At 38.9% G+C, this 21,044-nt stretch overlaps 1 protein-coding gene across 3 annotated transcripts; it reads right to left on the bottom strand.

Annotated features, from left to right (window-relative positions):
- Positions 1–1,385: 1,385 nt before the first annotated feature.
- lbr (lamin B receptor) lies at positions 1,386–20,784 on the bottom strand. Of its 3 annotated transcripts, none has more exons than XM_028040603.1 (14): positions 20,620–20,784; positions 13,079–13,253; positions 12,205–12,423; positions 11,935–12,021; positions 8,849–9,032; positions 8,575–8,768; positions 7,628–7,682; positions 6,175–6,369; positions 5,975–6,078; positions 4,897–5,022; positions 4,646–4,814; positions 4,049–4,129; positions 3,831–3,953; positions 1,386–3,081 (listed from the first exon to the last, which is right to left on the bottom strand). In XM_028040603.1, the coding sequence occupies exons 2-14, from the start codon at positions 13,241–13,243 to the stop codon at positions 2,921–2,923; spliced, it is 1,863 nt and encodes a 620-aa protein (XP_027896404.1). In that variant the 5' UTR covers positions 13,244–13,253; positions 20,620–20,784; the 3' UTR covers positions 1,386–2,920. The 3 variants fall into 3 exon arrangements, with proteins under 3 accessions (XP_027896404.1, XP_027896402.1, XP_027896403.1); XM_028040601.1 differs by having other exon boundaries at positions 11,935–12,024; positions 20,620–20,783; XM_028040602.1 differs by lacking the exon at positions 20,620–20,784 and adding an exon at positions 19,392–19,540 and having other exon boundaries at positions 11,935–12,024.
- Positions 20,785–21,044: the final 260 nt, after the last annotated feature.

Genomic DNA, 21,044 nt, shown 5'->3' with positions numbered 1-21,044 from the left:
ATGGTTGAAGATAAAGGAATCATCAAAGCAGCGACGGCGTAAAAGGGCAAATGTAGATAGAAAGAAAAAAGTAAAATTTCCCCGAAATGAGGAATATGGCCATGTGGGCCATGTAAAAAATATAGAATTTTAAAAATATATAATTTGATGATTTGGGAAATGTTTGTGCACTTCAAATCATGAATGTATTTTCTGTCAATCATTAATGTCAGTTTGAAAAAAAAATAATTTGATCACATTTGGTTCATATTTTAACAAAATAAACAAATTATTTATACCTTTCCTAATCTTATAGCCATCAAAGCAATCGAACCTTTTAAACAGCTGAGCAGCTCTTCATGTTTTCTCTGGTGTTCTATTTATCTTTGAGGTTGGAAAGCCTCCTTGCCACCACCCTAATCTTTATTTATCTCTCTCCTTTATATTTAAGCTGGAACTTGAAACCACTCCAGAATATTCATATTACTTTCAAGAACATCAGTTGGAGAAAATAAAAGATCACCATAAACCAGGCTTGTCACAATAAATCAATCAGATGATAAATTAAAGCGAGCTCAATTTCTATTTGCCTGATTTATCATTTTTCTCTATGCCAAAAACTGGATGACAGTTTTTGGCATAGAGAAAGCACCAGCCAGTCTGGTGCTTTGGCCTTAACTAGCCCTTTTTTTTTTAAAAAAAAGGATAATTTTGTTTACACAGTCATCATAATTCATTTTGTTTCGTTTATTTTGGATATTTAAAATTTCTTTCAATTCCAGTGTTTAATGTTCAACAGAATTTTAAGTTTATTGATCTTTGAGAATGTGTTCCTGGATCATTATGCCTCTACCATTATATTACTTGAAAATTGTCTCAAACAACAATTTTACCTTTTTGCAATAATTTCTGGGAAACTTTGTTATTGTGAACCTTGGATAGTTCTTTCTTCCACTCACCTTTCCATTCTGTTTGGATGTTGCACTCTGAACAGCCACCTTCTATAACAATCATTGACTTGAAGTGTCTTCCCCATAATTACATCGGTATCTATATCACAACATGGCTTGTGATATAGATACAAGCTATGTTGTATCTATATACAACATAGATAACAGATATAAAAATATCTGGTTTTATTTTTTTTTTTTAAATAAAACTTTTATTTAAAATTTTTTTTTAAAAATAAAATTTAAAAATTTTTATTTTAAAAATAAATTTTAAAATGTTATTGGTCTTATGTTATTTTGAAAAAAAAAATTTTTTAAAGCACAATTATCAAAACACCTAAAGCAGTTTAGTTACTTTGAATTGAATCACTCGAATATCTCAACTTTCAATCGACCCAATCAGAAAGGCTTTGTTCTTCACAACTGCAAGTAAATAAATAAAGCCACACAAAGTGGGACAAGAAAATACTGAAAATCTTTATTTGATGCTGCAACATTTACACAGATAAGCTGCTATTCTGGATTCCTCCTCACAGTAAGCCCCACTGGATCTGTTGATGTTCAGCTGTACTGCTTCCCACTATAACATATGATTCACCACAGATTAATCTTGGAGCAAAACAGGGTCGAGCCAATTCCAAACTGAATGGAATCCAGAACCCTGGCAGGCCTGGGTGTAAACATAAATACAGTGGTCAAAATTAAATTAAAAAACAAATCGCAAATTTTTTAAATAAAATAAAGCAACATTAAATAGCTACTTGGAAACATTGCAATTATACTATTATCACTTCTATTCTTAAAAAATAAATCACATGATTAAAAATTATTTACAAGATATTCAGTCAGCACAACATAAAAAAAAAAATTTAAAAAAAAGCCAACTACTTAGTTTAGCTGATGTATTGCTACTTGTATGATGAACTACAGCTGAACATGCATAAAAACACTTTGAGGTTTGGAGATGGACAGGTTTCAATGCTACCGGGCGTGGCAGGTCGTCACAGTAAGAACTTCATTCAGTCATCACTGGCCTCGTGTGGAAATTAAAGCTTAAAATAAGTACAATCAATGAAAATAAGTGGCATTATATGGGAATTTATAACCAATTCAGTTCATAATAAATAGCACCATCCAGACTCTACTATATACGTTGCTGTTAAAAACGGACGAGTTTGACTTGTGTCACACTCGCAACACAGCGCCACCTGGAGGGCCCAGGGAGGGGAGAACAGTGAGTGAAGCTGAGGTAGCGAAGCCAATCAAATACACTTTGGGACCGAGACAAAACCCATTAGTGCATTTTTAAATAAAACCTCTAAAATCATCTGACGCACTCGAGTTAAAACTAGGTTTCTATAGATTAGAAACAAAACGAAGCTAAAAAATGTCCTAATTTACATTGGAGTCCTGAGTATTAACATGAGTCACAGTTGCACTGTACAGATCATCACTGAGGGACGCAGTCAGTCCCGTCCTTCACAATATACACAGGCTGACGACAGGAATGTCTACTTAGACGTAATCAGAAAAGCCAAGCTGGAAATGGAGCAGAGTGAAAACGGCTGCTACAGGGAAATTTGTTCAAAAATAATAATAAAAAAAAGAACTGAAGGTTCTGCAGGTGGTATGTTACTTTGAAGTATAAAAAACAAATGTGTATATACAAAAATATACAGTACGTCCTAACAAAATATTCCAACAAGAGGTGCTTACTTTTTCCTTTTCATTTTCTCCTCTTTTGTAAACTTTTTAAAGATTTCATTTTTTATAATTATTTTTCTATTAAAAAGGCAGTTCTTCAAAAAGTCCAAAATATAATTGTCCTTTTTTTCCTATTCATTATATAAAAGAAGAAAAAAAAATCAAAACTTCTTCAATTCAGATTTAAAAATGTTCCAAAGTCAGTGGGTCAGTCGGTCCGGGACGCTCAGAGGGCGTCCTGGTGGTCATGATGCTGGGAGGGGAAGGCCTCGGATCGGATCGGATCCTCAGTAGACGCCGGGAATGATCCGGTAGCGCACCGTTCGGCAGTACTTGTCCCACGCCGAGCCGTACTTCCGTCGGCACGCGTTCATGTCGCGGGAGTCTCTGTGCACCAGGAGGATGAGGAAGTAGATGATGTAGTACCAGGGCAGCAGGTGGCTGAAGCCTGCAGACAGGAAGGGCACAACATCATACATCACCTGGAGTGGGCTCTCATTTCTCCATAGCGAGCTATTCTGAGTGGTTTTATATTTATTGACAAATATTTATGATTTATTTATGACTCTGCAGTGTATGATTTCACTGGCTGATTCCCACTAGCAGTGAACCGATTGCAGTTTTCTGGCCGGTTGATTCTGATTTTGACAGATATTGATGCTTTTTAAATAAGGGATACTGTCATGTGATGCAAAGTCATAAAAAACCTTCAATTTTCCAATTTTATTTTATTGAATAACATCGAACAATATCTGTGAAACAATACAAACTTTTTTCAGCTGCACATAGTACTGTGATATAATACATGAAAAATGTAAAGCATTGCTGTCCAAACTACTAAATTTACATTTTAAAAACAAAACTTGAACAGCTTAGACTACAGACTGTTTTGTAGCTTACCAAAAATACAATGCACAGAAGTATTCTGTTTTTACAAAACAACCTAAATCACTAACAAAGTGACCTAAGTTTTAGGTAGGCTAATAGATAATGTACACTTAAAAGGTGTAGAAAACTACACCTAGAGATGCTCTATGTGGTTTCACTTTAACTCTTGGTCATGTTTCTTAGTCTAGTTTGTCACCTTTTGAATTTCTTTCTCTCTCTCTCACTCACTCGCTCACTCACACAAACTTTCCAGGGTTAGCCGTGTCATTTTGGGCCTTTGGAGCCTGAATGTTTGTGAGGTCCACTCACCACATGGTAGGGACCAGGCCAGAGCCATGATGAGGTCTCCCAGGTAGTTGGGATGGCGGACCACCCCCCACCAGCCGGACACCAGCAGGCTCTTCCCTGTAGCTGTGGGGATGGTTTTCAAATCTGGACACATCGGGAGAGAGGACACTGAAGTTTTCCTGTGACAGCATGAGGAAGATGGCGTCCAAAGGACGTCCCAAACCCTGGGCTGAACTTACGGGACAGTCTGGGGTCTGCCGGATTCCTCCTGAAGGCGTTTTTCTCAGAGTTTGATTTCCTGAATATGTAGAAGCCGACAACTGAAACACAGAGACAGACTGTCATGACGACTGACTCTGCTGGACGATGAATCGTCACAGTAGTTAATGCGATAAACGAGAGTATTTCTGCTTGGAGACCATTTTTACATAATATATTGATTACTGCATCATCAGGTAGATTTTCTTTAAATGGGACAGTGCATATTAATGAATGTATAATACTCTCGTCAATATACTGAATTCAGCAAAATGCTCATTTCCATCCATGTACAAAAACATTACAATTTCATAAATAAAAGTAAATGCAGTAAATAAATAAAAACTATTTGTGGTCAGAAACACTTATTTTAAGAGGCCTGTATCAAAGTGCTGGTGACATAAAATGTTTACAAAACTATATATGATCTAAAACAGATATAGTTCAGAACATTTCTAAAACTACATTAACATGAAGTTAACAAGTGTGCGCTATATAGTTTTATTACAATGTTTTGTGGTATTGTTGTCATAATATTTTAAATAATTCGCTATGATAATTGCTATGATACTACTCACGTTTGAGTACAACAATGGCAGTGAGCACTGGGAGGCTGAGGGGGTTGGGGTGGCTAACCAGGTAGTTAGCCTGCAGGGTGTAAGTGAAGGGAACCCACACCAGATCCCCAAAGGCCAGCATGTAGCCGAAGCCGTCATCCATCAGGTCCATGGTGGTCAGGATGGCCTCCTGGAGGAGAAACACTGGCTCAGTCACGTTTCAGCTGACAGAGGAGACATTTCTGGGAATGTTGGCAGTGAGCTGAGCAAACCTCGTTCCACAAGCCGTCCACCACGTAGATGAGCTGGAAGACGTTGACCAGGATCATGGAGTATGACGGAGCGTCCAGTTTCTGCTGCTTCATCTCAGCCAGCGCCATGGCAACGTTGATCAGACACTAAGAAGGTAAAGTCATATCAGTCAATGGAACGAACGTCCAGAAACGCTATGACTTTTACTAACATGATGTCACCACCAGTTGCTTTTAGTCTTAGGATTCTCTGTGAATACATAATAATACAGGCCCTGTTGTTTTTAAATGGTCCTTCATTCCAAGGTCTTTAATGTGAAAGTCACAGAAAGAGACAAACTGACCAGTTTCCTCCTGATTTGATTATATTCAAATTCTGATGTCTAGAGATACTAGTTGTGAAAACAGTCACAGTGTGTACGCTAAAGGAGCATCAGCTAACACTGTTTAAGACTCACAGGACAAACAGCCATTCATACACACACTCTTATGGCCAAGGAAAATTCAGAGAGACCAATTAACTCAGTCATGTTTTGTTGTTGCCTGAGTGTCCAAGTGAAGCTTTCAAAAGTGGAACAAGAAAGGACGCGGGAGCTTTTTGTTTCTAGGCAACCGTGTTACCAACTGCTTCATAAATATGGTGTTAAATCTGATCATCACTACATTGTAGTATATTACAATGTAGTGATGATCAGAAGGAAAACAAACAAATCGATGGTTTTAAATGGAAGCGATGATTCGTTAAATGTTAGTGTTAACACAGTTTAGTTAATATCACTCAGTGAGCCTTTCCATGAAACAGTCACCTCACTAGTTACTGTAATCAACTCACAGCCACAGATTGTTATTAAGTGTAAAATAAACCATAGAAAAATAATAGATCTCTAAATTCAGCAGGGGGTGCTGTTTTCTAACAGTACTAAGGTGATGATTCAACAGTAGATTGAGAAGAAGAAAGGCAGAGCGAGAAGAAGACATGCAGCCTCTGCATATGGTGAACCTGCTCTGCCACTGAGCCATGTGGCGCCCCCTGGTGGCGATGTTTGGCCTTACTTGCCCACTTTGCATGATGATCCTAAGAAATGCCATCAGCACTCACCCAGCCGATGAGTCCAGGACGCATCTCACAGAAGAACTTTAGGTCAAACTCCTTGATGCGAGGATTCAGCTCACGGCCTTTAAAGAAGTCATAGATCACCTTTCCTGGAGAGTCAAAGCAGATGGCAGCAGGCGCCGTTAAAATGAGGAGAAAGCACAGCGCACGGAGGCGGAGCATGGCTGATTTGTGATGCGTCTCACCCGAGTTTCCTCCCAGAGCCCGCTCATCAAGGCCGGCGGAGCGGGAGCGGACATACAGGTAGACGCTGAGGAGCATGGACACCAGGAAGGAGGCGGAGGTCAGCTGCAGGAAGTGGCTGTGGATGTAGGTGAGGTCAGCTCCTTGGTACACTGCTGCTGCCACCACTGCAGCACTGACCACAAAGGTAAAGAAACCTGCACACAACGATAAATTGTCCCAGAAGTTATTGCGATAAACGATAACATTGTCGTTTTGAGACCATTTTCAAGTAACATAATGCTGATGATATGATAATACAAGAACATACTCTCACAGAGCAATAAACTTTCAATTCTAGTGAACATGCAACACTGGAACTGGGAGACATTTTAAATATCCAAAATAAATAAAACAAAACAGCAAAAATAACAAGATAATATAAATTATGAAGTTTCTGTCATCAAAATTGTTGATCGAGACCAAAGCACCAGTTTTATCATCCAGAGAAAACAGCGAAAACTATTTATTGTGCAAATGGAAATGACTGAGCTCATTTTAATGTATGATGTGATTTATTGATTTATTTATTGAGACAGGCCTACACAGAAAACTGGACGGGAGCTTCCATCACTCTGTGACCTTTGTGAACATCTGATGCTGTGAGACTGACTGGCTAAACGTTACTGTCGTTTAGCCAGTCAGTCCGTTGGCTTTTTCTCCATTCCAAAAAAGCCAAAAATTCCAATAAAGGCTGTGGGTGGTAACAGGTGGTTTTGGATTTGTACACACTTCCGAATTGATTTATTTATTGTAAAACTAGAGACAAAATAATTACCAAAAAACGTCTTGCAACTTAGTCAAAATGAAAAATAATCTCAATTTAATGTTTGAAGGTATAAAAAAGTGTAAACAAGTATAAACAAGTGGTCAAAAAATCATTTTACAAAACCTCCCGTCCACACCAGACATTTACCAAACAATCCACCTCCACCAAGCACCCGGTGTGTTCTTAATTACTCAAATTAATGGGAGGGTCTAACAATTAACAAGGTAATCTAAACAATTCCAAATGTAAAAATTAATTACAAATTTTGGTTCTAAATTAACGTAAATATATTCTAACTACCCAAAGAACAAAACAAAATTGGTAGAAATTACAAACTACAAAAATTTAGCATAAATGGCCACAACAGTTACATTAGCATGACAAATGCAAGTTCATAACACCTGGAATACATTGGCCAACAATTATTGAAATGTAAACAGTCCTTTGATAATGGCTATCAGATACACAACTGGTTAATCTGGAAGAAAAAGTGACTGTTATTAAAACCTATGATGACAATGAACATCTGGGAACAAAGTTGCTTCAGTGTGTCACAGTTCAGTCAGAGGTCAAATTAAAAGCATGAAATCCAGGTAAGGTGAGAACAGAACAGGCTCAGTCACAGAGTGTGATCAGATAAGTCTTACCATTGGTTCTGTATGTGAGCCTTCTCCCAGACCTCAGCAGGACTCCTTCACTCAGCTACAGAAACACAGAGGAAAAGGAAACGGATTGAAATAAGACAACAGAGAGAAGAATCAGACAGTAAAAACAGAAGCTGGGCATCAATAATAAACAGGTAGTATTTATGTAGTTTACAGGCACATTGTGTCATTTTATAGTGCAATAAAGTAACCATGTCAACTTCAGTTATAAAAATGCTATAAATATGAAATTTGACTTTGTAATGCAACACCTTGAAATTGGGCCTCTGTCTCTTTAAAAACTCCTGCTCTTTCTGAAACTCCGCCTTCAGGAAGTTATCACAACTCTATTAACCCTTTAACAATGTTTTTATCAGCGTTGCAATGAGAATTAACTCTTATAATGAGCTCAGCATTTTCATCAGGTGTTTGCTAATTGCTGCTGCTAGTCTGAAGGAGCTGAGTGGGAGAGGGCTGCTCTGTGAGGCGGAAGCTTAGAAGCTGCAGCTCTGAGGAGGAGCGTTGTTCTCAAAGACAGGTGTAGAGCCAACCAGGCATTTTGCAGAGATGAATGGTTGCCATGGATTTTAAAGGAGTTCTCAAACATGCATGAAATAATCAAAACAACACTCTAGGTATGTTTTTGATGAGGAAATAACATTATAACATGACAAATTATGAAAAAAAGAGGATTTTACAGAGCATTGCCCCTTTAAATATGACATGATCAGTAGTGGATTATCTAAAATCTGATTTAGCAAGATTATGTTTACAGTGGGAGCAGGACAGAGCCTTCTGAGCTCCTAACATGTCAGCAAGAGAGCTTCCATTCCTCCTGACCACTAATCCAATCTCTGCCTTCCTCCAGGTCATGTGCCGGTTCACATGAAGCCTGGACTACATCCAGCAGCGGTGTTCTCACATCATTAAACCTCCTGATCCTCACTCACCTTCCCAACAGGCAAAGTGTAGAGCAGAGCCTGGAAGAAAATCCAGATGATGACAAAGCCAAGAGCTTGAGGATCCCAGAAAGTTTCGAGTGGAGGCAGAGTAGGGAGGTTTGTCAGACTGGGATCCTTCTGGTTCACCTGGAGGACCAGAAACAGAACCCAGGCAGGCAGGAAGAGCATCAGGACGAGGGCTCCTGGGGACAGACACACAGTTTAAATGAGGTCCCCTCTGCTTGGAGACATGCACTTATTTTCTGCTTCTCCTGTGACTCACCTATGTTCCCTCCAAAGTCCAGTGGGGTGGAGGCGGCGGCGGCAGCAGGAGGGGCAGCAGACGATCTCTCCTCCCTCTCCTCTGGCTTGGCTTCAGCTGCTTTGGAGTCTCCATCTTCCTTCCTGCGGCGCAGGTTGTAGCGGCCCAGGTTCTTCTCAGAATCCACCTCTACCTTAGCATCAGCCTGAGGGAAACCGGAGAGGATCACTGTGAGCTTTGCATCCTTAGACAACTCCTAATGAGGAATGTCACAATAATCAATAAATCAATTAATTGCATGATCAATTAAAACAAACTAATAACTTTCACTAGCATAATTTAGCGTTTTTCTCTTTCTACTAAAATCTGGATGATAAAAGTCAGTCTGGTGATTCGGTCTTAACTAGCCCTTATTTTGAAGGGCAGTTTTGTTTACAGAGACTTCATGATTTATTTCTTTTGTTGTTTCTGTTTTGTTTATTTCTTTTGGATATTTAAAACGTCTTCCAGGTGTTAAATGTTCATCAGAATTTGAAGTTTATTGATCTGTAAAAATTTGTTCTTGCATTATCATTACTTGAAGATGGTCTCAAAACAAAAATATTATGGTTTATCGTGATAACTTCTGGGACAATTTATCATCCAGCAAAATTAGTTACTGTGACAGGCCTACTCCTAACCTCAAGAAAGTTGAAGTTGATATTGTTGTTGTATCAACCTTCCAGACCCCTCTGGTTCTGGTCTGCTCTGCATGCCCAGAACCAAACAAGGAGAAGCAGCTTTCAGCATCTATGCACCTCAAATCTGGAACAAACTTCCAGAAAACTGTAAAACAGCTGAAACACTGACTTCCTTTAAATCTCAACTAAAAACCAACCTGCTTAGAATTGTATTTGAAATGTAATCAATTACGAATTTCATGATGGAACTTGACTTAATGTAATGTATTGATTGTTGATTCTATGTTGCATGACTTTGTGTTTCTTATGATGCAAAGCACTTTGAAATGTCTTGCTGCTGAAATGTGCTATACAAATAAAATTTGATCGACTGATTGATATAAATAGAAACTGAACAGAACACATGTTTCTGCTCCACAGACAGGTTATAATGCTAAAAATGTATACATAACTCCATACAGATGGTTCTTTAATAACTGTATGGGGTAAAAAAGGCCTTTGGGAGGGACATCCTGCTGCTGTTACAGTAATAACAGTTACTGAACTTGTGCCCTGAGACTGGATCGTTTTTTTTTTTTTTTCAAAGCAGAGAAATGAAAGCCGCGTGCTGCTCCACCATGTGATGGAGCAACCGAAGCCTTTACAAGGCCCCATCAACCTGCACGCATCATGACATTCCAGCAACTCACACTCATCTCAAACCATAGCTAGCATTAACATGAGTTAGGTACATTCTCTCTGCTGTCTCTGTAAAACCGTTTTACACCACGGTTTTCACTAGAGCTGTCAAAAATTAACACGTTAACTCATAGTGGAGAAAGTGTTTGAAACTCACAATTACATCCACAGGTTTCTGTATTTTTGGATGTAATTTCTTCCTCGTTTTCAGCTGTTTCTCCAGGGTTTCCCCCAGTGTATTATAAGCCTGGCGGCCCACCATGCTTTAATAGCTCCCCCACCAAGCTAAGCGTTGCTTGTTCATGTTTTTTTGGGAAAATAATAATAATTTTTTTAAAAAAGCTTAATTTTTTTTTTTTATCAAGCTGGATTGCAAAGTTCTCTGTAGCTTTTCACTTGCGTAGTATTTTCATTCCTAAAATATAGGTTTGTAGAAGATAGGTTTATACTTTACAAATTTAAAGCCGGCAGAGCGGACCAATCACACAGCTGGCGCCTCTACATTACCTCGCGCGCTGTCGCTGCGTTTTTTAAGTTTACCTCAGCGGGGATCGTGCGCTAGACACAGGATGACATGTATGGATATTTACATCAACTCCCTGTGATGAATTATGTCTCTTTGTAGAACTCTGCATTGAGGTAAGAGTTTAAAATCCACCGTGTTAGCTCTGGTTGCACAGCTCTACGTTGAACCACAGGAATAACTTGTAGTCGCGCTTTCAGAGGTGCGTTGAGGGAGCGTTGAAAATGATTTATATTACTTAATTCGTGGAAAGCAAACACTAAAGGCTGTTGATGAACATGTCATCACTGCAGACAGCAGCTGCAGTGAAGACATGTACAGAAGGGGCTTCATTTATCTTTATGGGAAGGAAAGAAAGAAGAGAAAGACCAGGAAAACAGACCTAATGCGACGGTATCTCCAGCCCCTCCTCTCGAAAGCAATAAAGGTGCTTTCAGAGAGGAGCTAGAAATTTCTAATTTGGTTCAGGAAAATATCTCTGATGAAAAAATAACCGAGCATTTTGAGGCTGGAGAAGTTTAAGTAACTGGGACAGAACATGTGTTGATGAGTACAGTTACATAAACATTTATGACAAGAGACACTAAATTTCTGGGATAAAAAGATTAGACAGGTTTCCTGTTTGCAGGTTTCTCTCCGGCTTCCTGCCACAATCTAAAATAATAACCGTTTGGTTAATTTCCTCTAAATTCTCCTTAGGTGTGAATAAAACTTTAATTTTGTGAACAAAACGGCTGCATAGTGGCTCAGTTGGGATCAATGGTGCCTTGAAGCAACAGAGTCCTGGGTTTGAATCCCGTTTCTCATTACCCACTTTAATAGAGTCATTATTTCAGAATATGGGCTCAGAAATAATTTAATTAAATGTAGTTTAAAATCATGACTGTAAACACATTATATATATATCCCAAGACTTTTTAATAATTGATTAATTGTGATTAATACACATGATTAATCAATTGATCAGCTGTTTCACGACCCAGTCTTTACATAGACTTATCCCTTTCTGTTTTTATGTGGCAGTCTAGACATGTTCTGGCAGCTCAGCTGTCAGTATGTTGATGAAACTTGGTTTGATAAAAACTAAGGAAAAGTTCCAGTTTGCCTTTTGTCTGTTGACCACTGGAGATGCAGACCAGCAGCCTTTGTGACCCCACTAGGGATAAGTGTATTGGGTAATGGATGGATATTCCAGGTATTTTGCTACATAATAATCCAGAACTCACCTCATTGACTTTGCTAGCCATGTTATTCTCCTCTTTCTTTTCATGTTTATTGTTGCTATTGTTCTCGGCTGGCTTTTTCTCCTGCTGCTGCTGCCCGTCAGAAAACAGAGGGAGATCGATGGAGATGAGAGGATCAAAAGAAAACAGGAGGAAAAAAGATAAGGTGAGGAACACACGAAGGGAACTTTGGTCAAAATCCAAGACAGACATTTCTGGAGATGAAGAAAAGGTCCTAGTGACTTTTGACAGAGTCTTTCTGAAAAGCCTTACTATGGGGCTGATCTTGATTTCAGCTGCTTGCTTGAGCTTTTTATCCCCGCGTGAAGACGGTGTGCTGTCTGTGGCGACGGCAGCAGCAGCAGCGGTGGTACGTGATGATGAGCGACGTGTGGTCCTAGCGGGGGAGCGTGAGCGGCTGCGGCGGCGCCCGGGGGAACGGGAGTTGGAGCGGGAGCGCGAGCGAGTGCGCTGCTGGAAGCTGGTGACACTCTGTTGGAAGAAAAAAAGTATTAATTGTATATATTGATACATAGAAAGCTATAATATCAAAATCAGGAGGCGGTGAGAAGGAGGAAATTTGTTAAAACTTCAGATGCACTGATCTGATAGATATTGAAAAAAGTTCTAGATTAGGTATCCATAATGTGTCCTATCTAGAAGAACAGATCTATTCAGTCTAATTCTACACTTTGTCCTATGAGTGACATCATGCTTTATTATTTTACATTCTATTTAGAATTCCTAATTGCACTTACTGAACCATTTGAAAAGTTTGTTGCAATTTATTCATACGTATTTGTATGACAGTGGCCAACATGTTTTAGTCAGTTTCAGTTTATTATTTACTTTCCATTGGCTGTTATTCTCCTTCTTGCACTGACTGAACAAATTAAAGTTGCTTTTACATGTTTGACCAAACTGGTGAAGCTGTTGGTGTATTTAAGTGAGCTGTGCTGGTGCAGAGTTATCAAATAAATCTGTAATTTACTACATTTATGTCTGTGTTTAAAAAAACCCCACACATTTCAAATCAATTCTGCAGTGTTTTTCTGTATCAGCCAATAATAAACCTTAGATATCGTATCGGTACTGAAAAAAGTGGATCCCCAAACATCATGGAGATGAGTCAATACAGTGGCAGTACCATGATGTCCTGCTCCTTGAGCTCCAGCTCTGTGCCGTCCTTGTAGATGACTGTGTAGAGGCGGCTCTTAGCATCGTAGCCCAGCACTTTGACCTCGTAGTACAGGCTGCTGCCGGGCCAGCGGCCCATTACCTTGTCCCCTGCTTGGTACTTCAGAGAAGGCATGGTCAACCACCTGAGGAGGAGTGAAACACAGTAATGGACCACTGGAGACGAGCAGGAGGGCACAGAGAGATGGGAGGGGAGTGAAAGAGGAGGTACAGAAGGACAACTGGCCAGATATGCAGCAACCCAATCACTGTGGGCTAAATGTTTTCTTTGTTGCATCATATTGGTTTCAAAATCAGAAAGCATTTTCATTCCTTTGGTTTCAGTTCCTTTTAAAGAGAGCCTAGGAATATCCAGAGAAAAACTTGTGGTCACAAATAACAAGTACATCTACGGTATGTGGAAGTTTAAGAAGCGTCACCACTGCTCTTAATATAGTAGAGATGGTTTTGAAACCACAGTTGGCAAACTACAAGTGGCACATGTGTTCATCAAAATAACTTGGGTGCTCTGATAAATTCGGCTCCATTTGTATCATTTTGGGAGATCAGCGGTCAGTCGATCCTCTCATGACAAACCGATCTTATCCAGCGATCTGATCTGAGAATCAGTCACCGTTTCAATGACAGAGAGAGGACTGACTGGCAGGGCTGCACGTGTTTGGTTAACTACAGTCACCCTGCTATTGCCAACTTACCGAGGTTTTCTGACAAGAAAATAAAAAAAAGAAGTAAATCTGCACTGGCCAAAATTGGAATCGGTAAGTCAGGCTTTAAAAAAGAAAAAAGGTCATCAGCCAAAAATCTGCAATTGGTGCATCTCTACAAAATGAATAAACACTAAAGATAACTTGGAGAAACAGCAGTCAGAACAACTGTTGCTTTTCTGTTGGAGATTAAAGGAGCAGATCATGTTACAGATCCCCGTTAAGTGGACTATAGTCACTTACAAAATATATATAAAAAAGGTTTAATAATGTCAGTTTCAAGACCACAAAATTCAATTAGATATTTTAATTTACTGAGCAACAGCAAAAGAGAAAAGTTCATTTATTTCAGTTATTTAACTCATTTAGTAAGACACAGTAATTACACTGATATTTTCAGACCTTTATAATAATAATAATTTGTTGCTTACTGCTAATGGAAACACAGACTTTAAGATGATAATATTACACCAGAGCAATAAAATAAACATTTTTAGTTTAGAAATTTTGGTCTAATTACTCTATTTTATACCTCCTTAAGGTTTGTTTGTTTTTTTTTTCCAAAAGGTACATTTGGACGTGGCGGTGTGTCACGTCTCCCCCCACAACCCACTTTCCTGTAAATTCTTTATCAACAAAGCCAAAAAAATATCCTTAACATAAAAGTTCATTTAATCTGACAAGCCCAAACGCAATACATCTCTTATTTATGGAGCTGTTCCTGGATTCCTACCCTGGTCTTTAATTAGACCAGCCAGGTCTTATAGAACATTTCCAGTGATGATATAGAATGTCATCTAGTTATCTGTATCAATACAAAAATTATTTATGTGGACAACATAAATATAACTCCAATAATCCCTGTATTAAAATGGTAATTAGGAACAGGTGATATGGACTTGAAAGTTTTCATTTTATGGTGATAATAATGATGAGAAGCATTAAAAATATCTAAAAATAAAACTTAACCATAATCATAGTGCCTATTTCTGTCTCCGGGTTACTTTATGTTACATTATGTAATGCAATTTTACCGCAATAACGGAAGTAAGTATAGACTCAGTGTGGACATAAATAAATCACATTTTTTCTGCATTGGAGAATGTTGATAATTATTACAGTTTCAATAAGACTCCAGTTCTATGATACATTTGCCAATACAAAACAGAAAAAATAAATAAATAATCCATGAGATTTCATTTTTAAAACTGCCATAAAATAAGCACACAATGGCCTCAAGCTATGTATGAATAGGATGTCTGCAATGATCCAGGATTGAATTTGTTTTATTATTGATATTGAATGTTGTCTTTTCCCTCCTCTGTGACCAACAGATGAGAAAATAGTTAAATCACCATAAGCAACAATGACAAGAGGTAGTTTGGAAATTTGCAACAAAAATCTGTTATTTTATAATTCTCACAATCACAATAATTATTTTTTTGATAAACTGCTTGACAACTGCCAATCCCTAAAAGTACCTTTAGGAGTCATTTTTGTGTTTCTGAAATTCTTTAACGCAGCAATGAGTAGAAATGATGAGAGTTAAAATGTGTTAGACATGACACTTTCACCAGGACTCAACAGCTACTTAATTTTAATTAATAAATAAGCATCAACATCAACTTAACCCAAATACCTTCTATTTAAAGGACAGCAAAAAACCAGCAATGACACGGATCGTCATGTGACTATTTCAGTAAGTGCAGAAAGGCATAAGGTCAAGAATTATAGTAATGCATCGGAGAAAAACCTTCTTCTATATGGGAGCTGAACCCATCACAAAGCTACTAAACACACAGGCGGAAATGGCGCGTCTACTCATCAAGTATTTCAAACTAAAAACATTGACGCGCACAGTCTGCTACACTGAAACCCATTGAGGAAATTCTTCTACACCCATCAGATGTGGTGGAGCAAGCTGAAGTCCTTTACATCCTAAACAGACTACAAAGCTGACATTTTAACCAATTGTGCCTTTACTCTAAACCCCTACTGCTGTTAGGTTGGAGCCCATTGTGGTAGACTGAAACCACAACACTGTTAGCAAATCTGAACTACACTACATACAGGTCAAAGAGTTTCAAGTGGACAAACCTCCATTAGAACACAATTGGAACAACAGAATGATACAGTAGAGCTGACCACTGTACACAAAGGGATGGGCCAAGCAACGTCAGCATAATGACATTACAGAGCAGAGGGACCCGGTGAGTGGGAACACCAGCACAGTACAGCAGAACTGCTGACAGGCACGTCCCCAGTAGGTTTACCCAGAAGCTCTTCATTCAAGTCAGGCCACGAGGAAAAGACACAACAGAGAAGGCAGGAATGAAAGGAAACTCAGCGATGCTCAGAGATAGCAGATCTCTGTGATGTGATCTCTGGCACCGAGTTTGACAACAATCACAAGTGGAATTTTTTTTGTGCCAATGACAGACATAAAATTATTTTTTTTCTATAAAAATTAGAAATAGATGTATTTCGCAAAAATGAAACGGAACCACCCCCATCCCACGAGATCAACCACCGGATGTTACTACTGTCGAAAACTACAATATGAAAGACGACAGAATGTAGGAGGAAGATGGTTGTTGTTGCGCAACACCCCCCCCCCTCCTTTCTGTCTCTACTCTCTCACTCTCGTACTTCCTCTTCTGAGAGGGGAGATGTGCTACCAGCTCTCCGTCTAACGGGTCCGTTGAGTTTCCTAAATCTGCTGGGATTTACCCTGTCCAGAACCGAAGTAAACTCTGTTTAAGCTGGTTTCGAGAAACGATTCGCCTGGTTTCTGACGGCCTCCATCCAGGTGTCCCACCCTTCTTCCCCCTGTGAATTAGCCAGACTGAGCAGCCTACAGCCAACTAGTTTCACAGAGCACACCTGTTAACGGTCGCTCGTTCTCTATTTTGCAACTTGCATTTGTTATTGAACCAGGTAGGTTTTAGTGACTCGGGCGAGTCCCAAGGATGAGGTTTTAAATATGGGCTACCAGCAACCTAAAAACATTTTCCACCTCTTCCTCTCCAGAATCAAACATCACAGCTATTTTACAACCATCAAAGAACTTTAAGGTGACTCATTAACTGAATGTCCACAACATCTTTTAGATTTTCTTTATGCTAAATATTTTATTAGTAAGGCATTTTTGCAAGGGTCAGTACAGCTTAATTCAGTAGCAGAAATAATCAAATAAGTAAAATCAATCATCTAGTCTATCTTTCCCTACTGCTGATACTGAGAACTAAAAAAGGGAACCTTAGAGAGAGACGGACGGAGTTTGGCGCCTCGAACCCCAGACCTGGCACGATGATGAAGAAGGTGTTGCAACAGGAGGAAGATGTTGATCGATGAAGGCCAGGATCTCCGCAGGTCTGATGAGCCTCCTCTCCGCATGGATGCTGAGGTCACACAGGACTTGGTGCTGGCAGGAAAAAAGGCACCAGTTCTTCTTCCTTGTCTTTGTCTTCATCTTTGTCTTTGGGGTCAGAACCCAGCCGATGAGAGAAGTGCGATTCGAAGCCACAGATTGTGGGCCAGACGGGTTGGTCTCCATGTGCAGGACAGTCTCCGGCTCCGTGGCCCCGGCTCTTCTTCAGCTGCAGAGTTCTTTGTCCATCTCGATCTTGGCTCGAAGCTGCCCGGAGGATCCAACAAAAGGTTCCTCTTTTGCACCCACCTTATATAGGGTTCATCTGTCTGCTTAGACAGATGATCTCATATCCGTCACTGTCTTAAGAGACATCATGTCATGATGTCTGTGCCAATGTCTCAGGGCTGCTCAACCTCCTGTTTCCATATAAGGTGCTGATCATCTCTGCTCTCCTGTTAGTTCCCCTGTTTCCCTTCCTGTCACCTTTCACCTACCATCTACCTCCAACATATCAGTGATGTTTAATTGCAGTTTTACAACCTTTTACACCATTTCAAGTTTAATGTCAAAATCACATTTATATCACATTTATTTTCTTTAGCTTCTCTGATTTAGCATTCATTTATAATTTTATAACTATAACTTATTAATTATATTTATTATAATCTTAATGTGAGTTATTACAGATGTTTTTCTGAAAAGAAACCAAGAATAATACATGATTCTAATTATTTACTACTAAAGTTACAGTTACTTGTTTTTCTTGTAAGTGTTCTCACAAATGTAAGTGTAAGTATTATTACAATTAAACCAATATTAATATAAGTATTTTACTTTGAATCTTATCCAATTACTAATAATGTTTAGATTTCATTCTTTAAAACTTTCATGCTTTAAACTAAGAAATAGTCTCAGCTATTTTTATAAATCTGCAGGCTGGAAACTTCCTCTTTTTCCAGGAAACCTGCTTTTCCTGTTTAATGAATCTCTCTGACTGACTATGATTTCTTATGATTAGATAGAAAAAAGTAGAATTAAAGCAAAGTTTGCATGAGACAAAAACAACACACACAACTAGATTTATTTTATTGACACTTAAGTCTAATGTTGGGCCTTGATGTCACTTGAGTGATTCATTTTAAAGATAACTTTATTTATTATTACTGTTAAACTAACTTTATTGACACTTAAGTCTACTGCTGGGCCTTGATGTCACTTGAGTGATTCATTTTAAAGATAACTTTATTTATTATTACTGTTAAACTAAAATCTCCAGCATGGGGAAGTGGGATGAGCTCGGATTTTCTTGACATGGTTTATTCTTGTTTTTTTTGGGGGGAGGCTGGGGGGGTTCGAACAATGTGCAGCCTGCTTCACCAGACCTCTTACAGCATTGCATAAAAAGTTGTGCGTCATTTGAACGTATTGAATCAATTGCTCTTCTGTAAAATCTCCGACTATAATTTCCTTAAAAAAAGGCAGATGAGGCTGAATTATGAATACATCTTACAAAACAGTTTACATCAGTAACTGCCATGTTTTTTAATGACTTGTCGTGTGAACAAGCTTTTTCAAGTGTGATTTTAATTCATTTATTTAATAGAAACACTGCAATTGCGAAATTGGATTTTTTGACATTAGCGGAATAGACAAAGATTTGTGCACATATGCATTGAAAACGCAGCAAATGCTCCTCTAAGCTATAAACTGCAAAAGACACGTTGTAAAAAATAATAAAAATATTATTGAACAACATTCAGCCTTAGTTAGAAAACAGCAGGGATTTAAACACCCAAGACAAAAATATCTGGGTTCAACTAGCCTGAGTTTTTAAGTTCAATTATAGTTTGTTTTTTTTGTTACTTGGAGGCACAGCCTGCTGTCAGCAGTCAGGATCCTGAACATTCCAGCGGTTCACACATCTCTGCTACAAGACAAGAACCTGAAGAAGCTGATTTAAAATAACCCAGATTGCAGGTCTTTGACTACAACTGTTTCTTCTACCTAATCTACAATCAGAGGACAATTGAAAAGCCTCAAAATTCCTTAAACAAACCAGAAACGCAATCCTATAATACGACATATTTAAGTCACATGTTGCCAATCAGCCCCAGATTCACTGGTTACTTTGGTCTCAATAATCGCATCTCGTAAAAACACGAAAGCTCGTTTCAAAAGCGACACACCCAAAGCCGGCCTGTGCTCTGGTCCTCAGGTCTGCTGGCTCAGGTCCATGTCCAATGTGGAAAGTCCAGATCCTGCCGATGACGGACTGCCAGCCAATTTATGAGAAGAGACACGGCTCTCACCAGAGGGTGGAGTTTCAAATAATTTTTTTTTTTTTAAAAGTTACATTGAGACCCCCACCCACATCTGGAACATGGACTTTTTACATTCGCCCTGCAGTCGCGTTTTCTCCAACTCAGAGGGGAAACCCGGTTTACGCTTTCGCTTTGAGGCTAGAACACAAATACAAAACCGTCACGTTAGTTCGTTTTAATGAAAAAAAGTATTTATTTATTAAATATTTAATCACTTTCGAAACTACTAAACGTCAAAGGCAAACACCCAAGTGTATGGGCTTAAACACCTGCCTTGTATTTTATTATTTTTTTTCTGAGGGAAATCTAATTTGATAGTTTTGGCCTTCAGCCTCGTTTGGTTACTAGCCACTTAATAAGTTGCTTATAAGCCACTAATAATGCAACAACCTGGTTAAAGAAAATGTAAAATAAAAATAATAATAAAAACATGAACTGTTGCTTTAAAAAAAATCCGCCGTGCGTTGGCTTTGCTTTCAGAGAATCCTGCTGCAGCTACAAGCAACAAAACGGAAAGGAGGGAAAACGTCATGCATTCAAATACTGCTGCTGAAGAAACCCTGATGCATCCGCCAAACAGACAAAGCCTGCGCGCCTATCAATTTACACTGAATACAGACTATTTTATGAAAAGGAAGGGAATAATAGCATGCATGACACCCTTGTAACATAAAAGCCAAGAGAGCGGACGTTATTTCTTCAAGTCTGTTAAACTTGCCATTTGACAAGGCGGGCGCAATCTAATTCCTGCGCGCTGCATGATTGCGTATATTATTCTCAATGTTGGTAAAATAACGTTTACTAGAGCAGCTAACTGACAACTCCGCCCACCCAAAACTGACCAAAATTATTGCACTGTAAAATGTAATGTATTTAAATGGTAGGCATACAGGCAGGCTTCGAATTCAATACGTGTTTATAATGCTTTTGGTAAAAATACGATGCGATTCCAGAAATTAGTCTGAGCCCAGTTTACCGTTAGCAGCAGCTTGGGGATAGCATCGGCTAAGCCCCCCCGTTAGCCAACAAAGAGAGGCGTAAAGCGGCAGGAAATCCTCCAACACAAGTAAACGCATCATGTAGGAACACTTACCTTATACTGCACGAATAATTCCACTGAGCAAACGTGAGAGATAATCCACCCAACGACGCTGAATTAATGAATTAAGCTTAATATTTTAAAAAACGAACTTTGCTAATGTTTGACGTAGAGCTCGTTCTCCCTCCCTCACCGGGCAAAACCCACCAGTGACCAGGAAGGCGCGAAGCTTTACGATTGGGTGGCTCAGCCTTCATTTCAAATGGCTCTGCGCTCTGATTGGTTACTGGTGGATTTTAAATGAGTTGGGATTGGTTTGGAGACAGTCACGACTATTTTGTTTACTGGTGTCATATTACAGTCGGTCAAAATGGCAGATTTTGTCGAAAACATACAAAATATGACATTGTTTTTAGGGAGAATACTACGGATAAAAAATTACTTTAAATTATTCAGTTAATTGAGATAGGATTTAGATG

The sequence above is a fragment of the Xiphophorus couchianus genome, chromosome 15 (assembly GCF_001444195.1).
Source record: "Xiphophorus couchianus chromosome 15, X_couchianus-1.0, whole genome shotgun sequence".
Taxonomy (NCBI): domain Eukaryota; kingdom Metazoa; phylum Chordata; class Actinopteri; order Cyprinodontiformes; family Poeciliidae; genus Xiphophorus; species Xiphophorus couchianus.
This window is presented reverse-complemented; position numbering and strand designations above follow the sequence as displayed.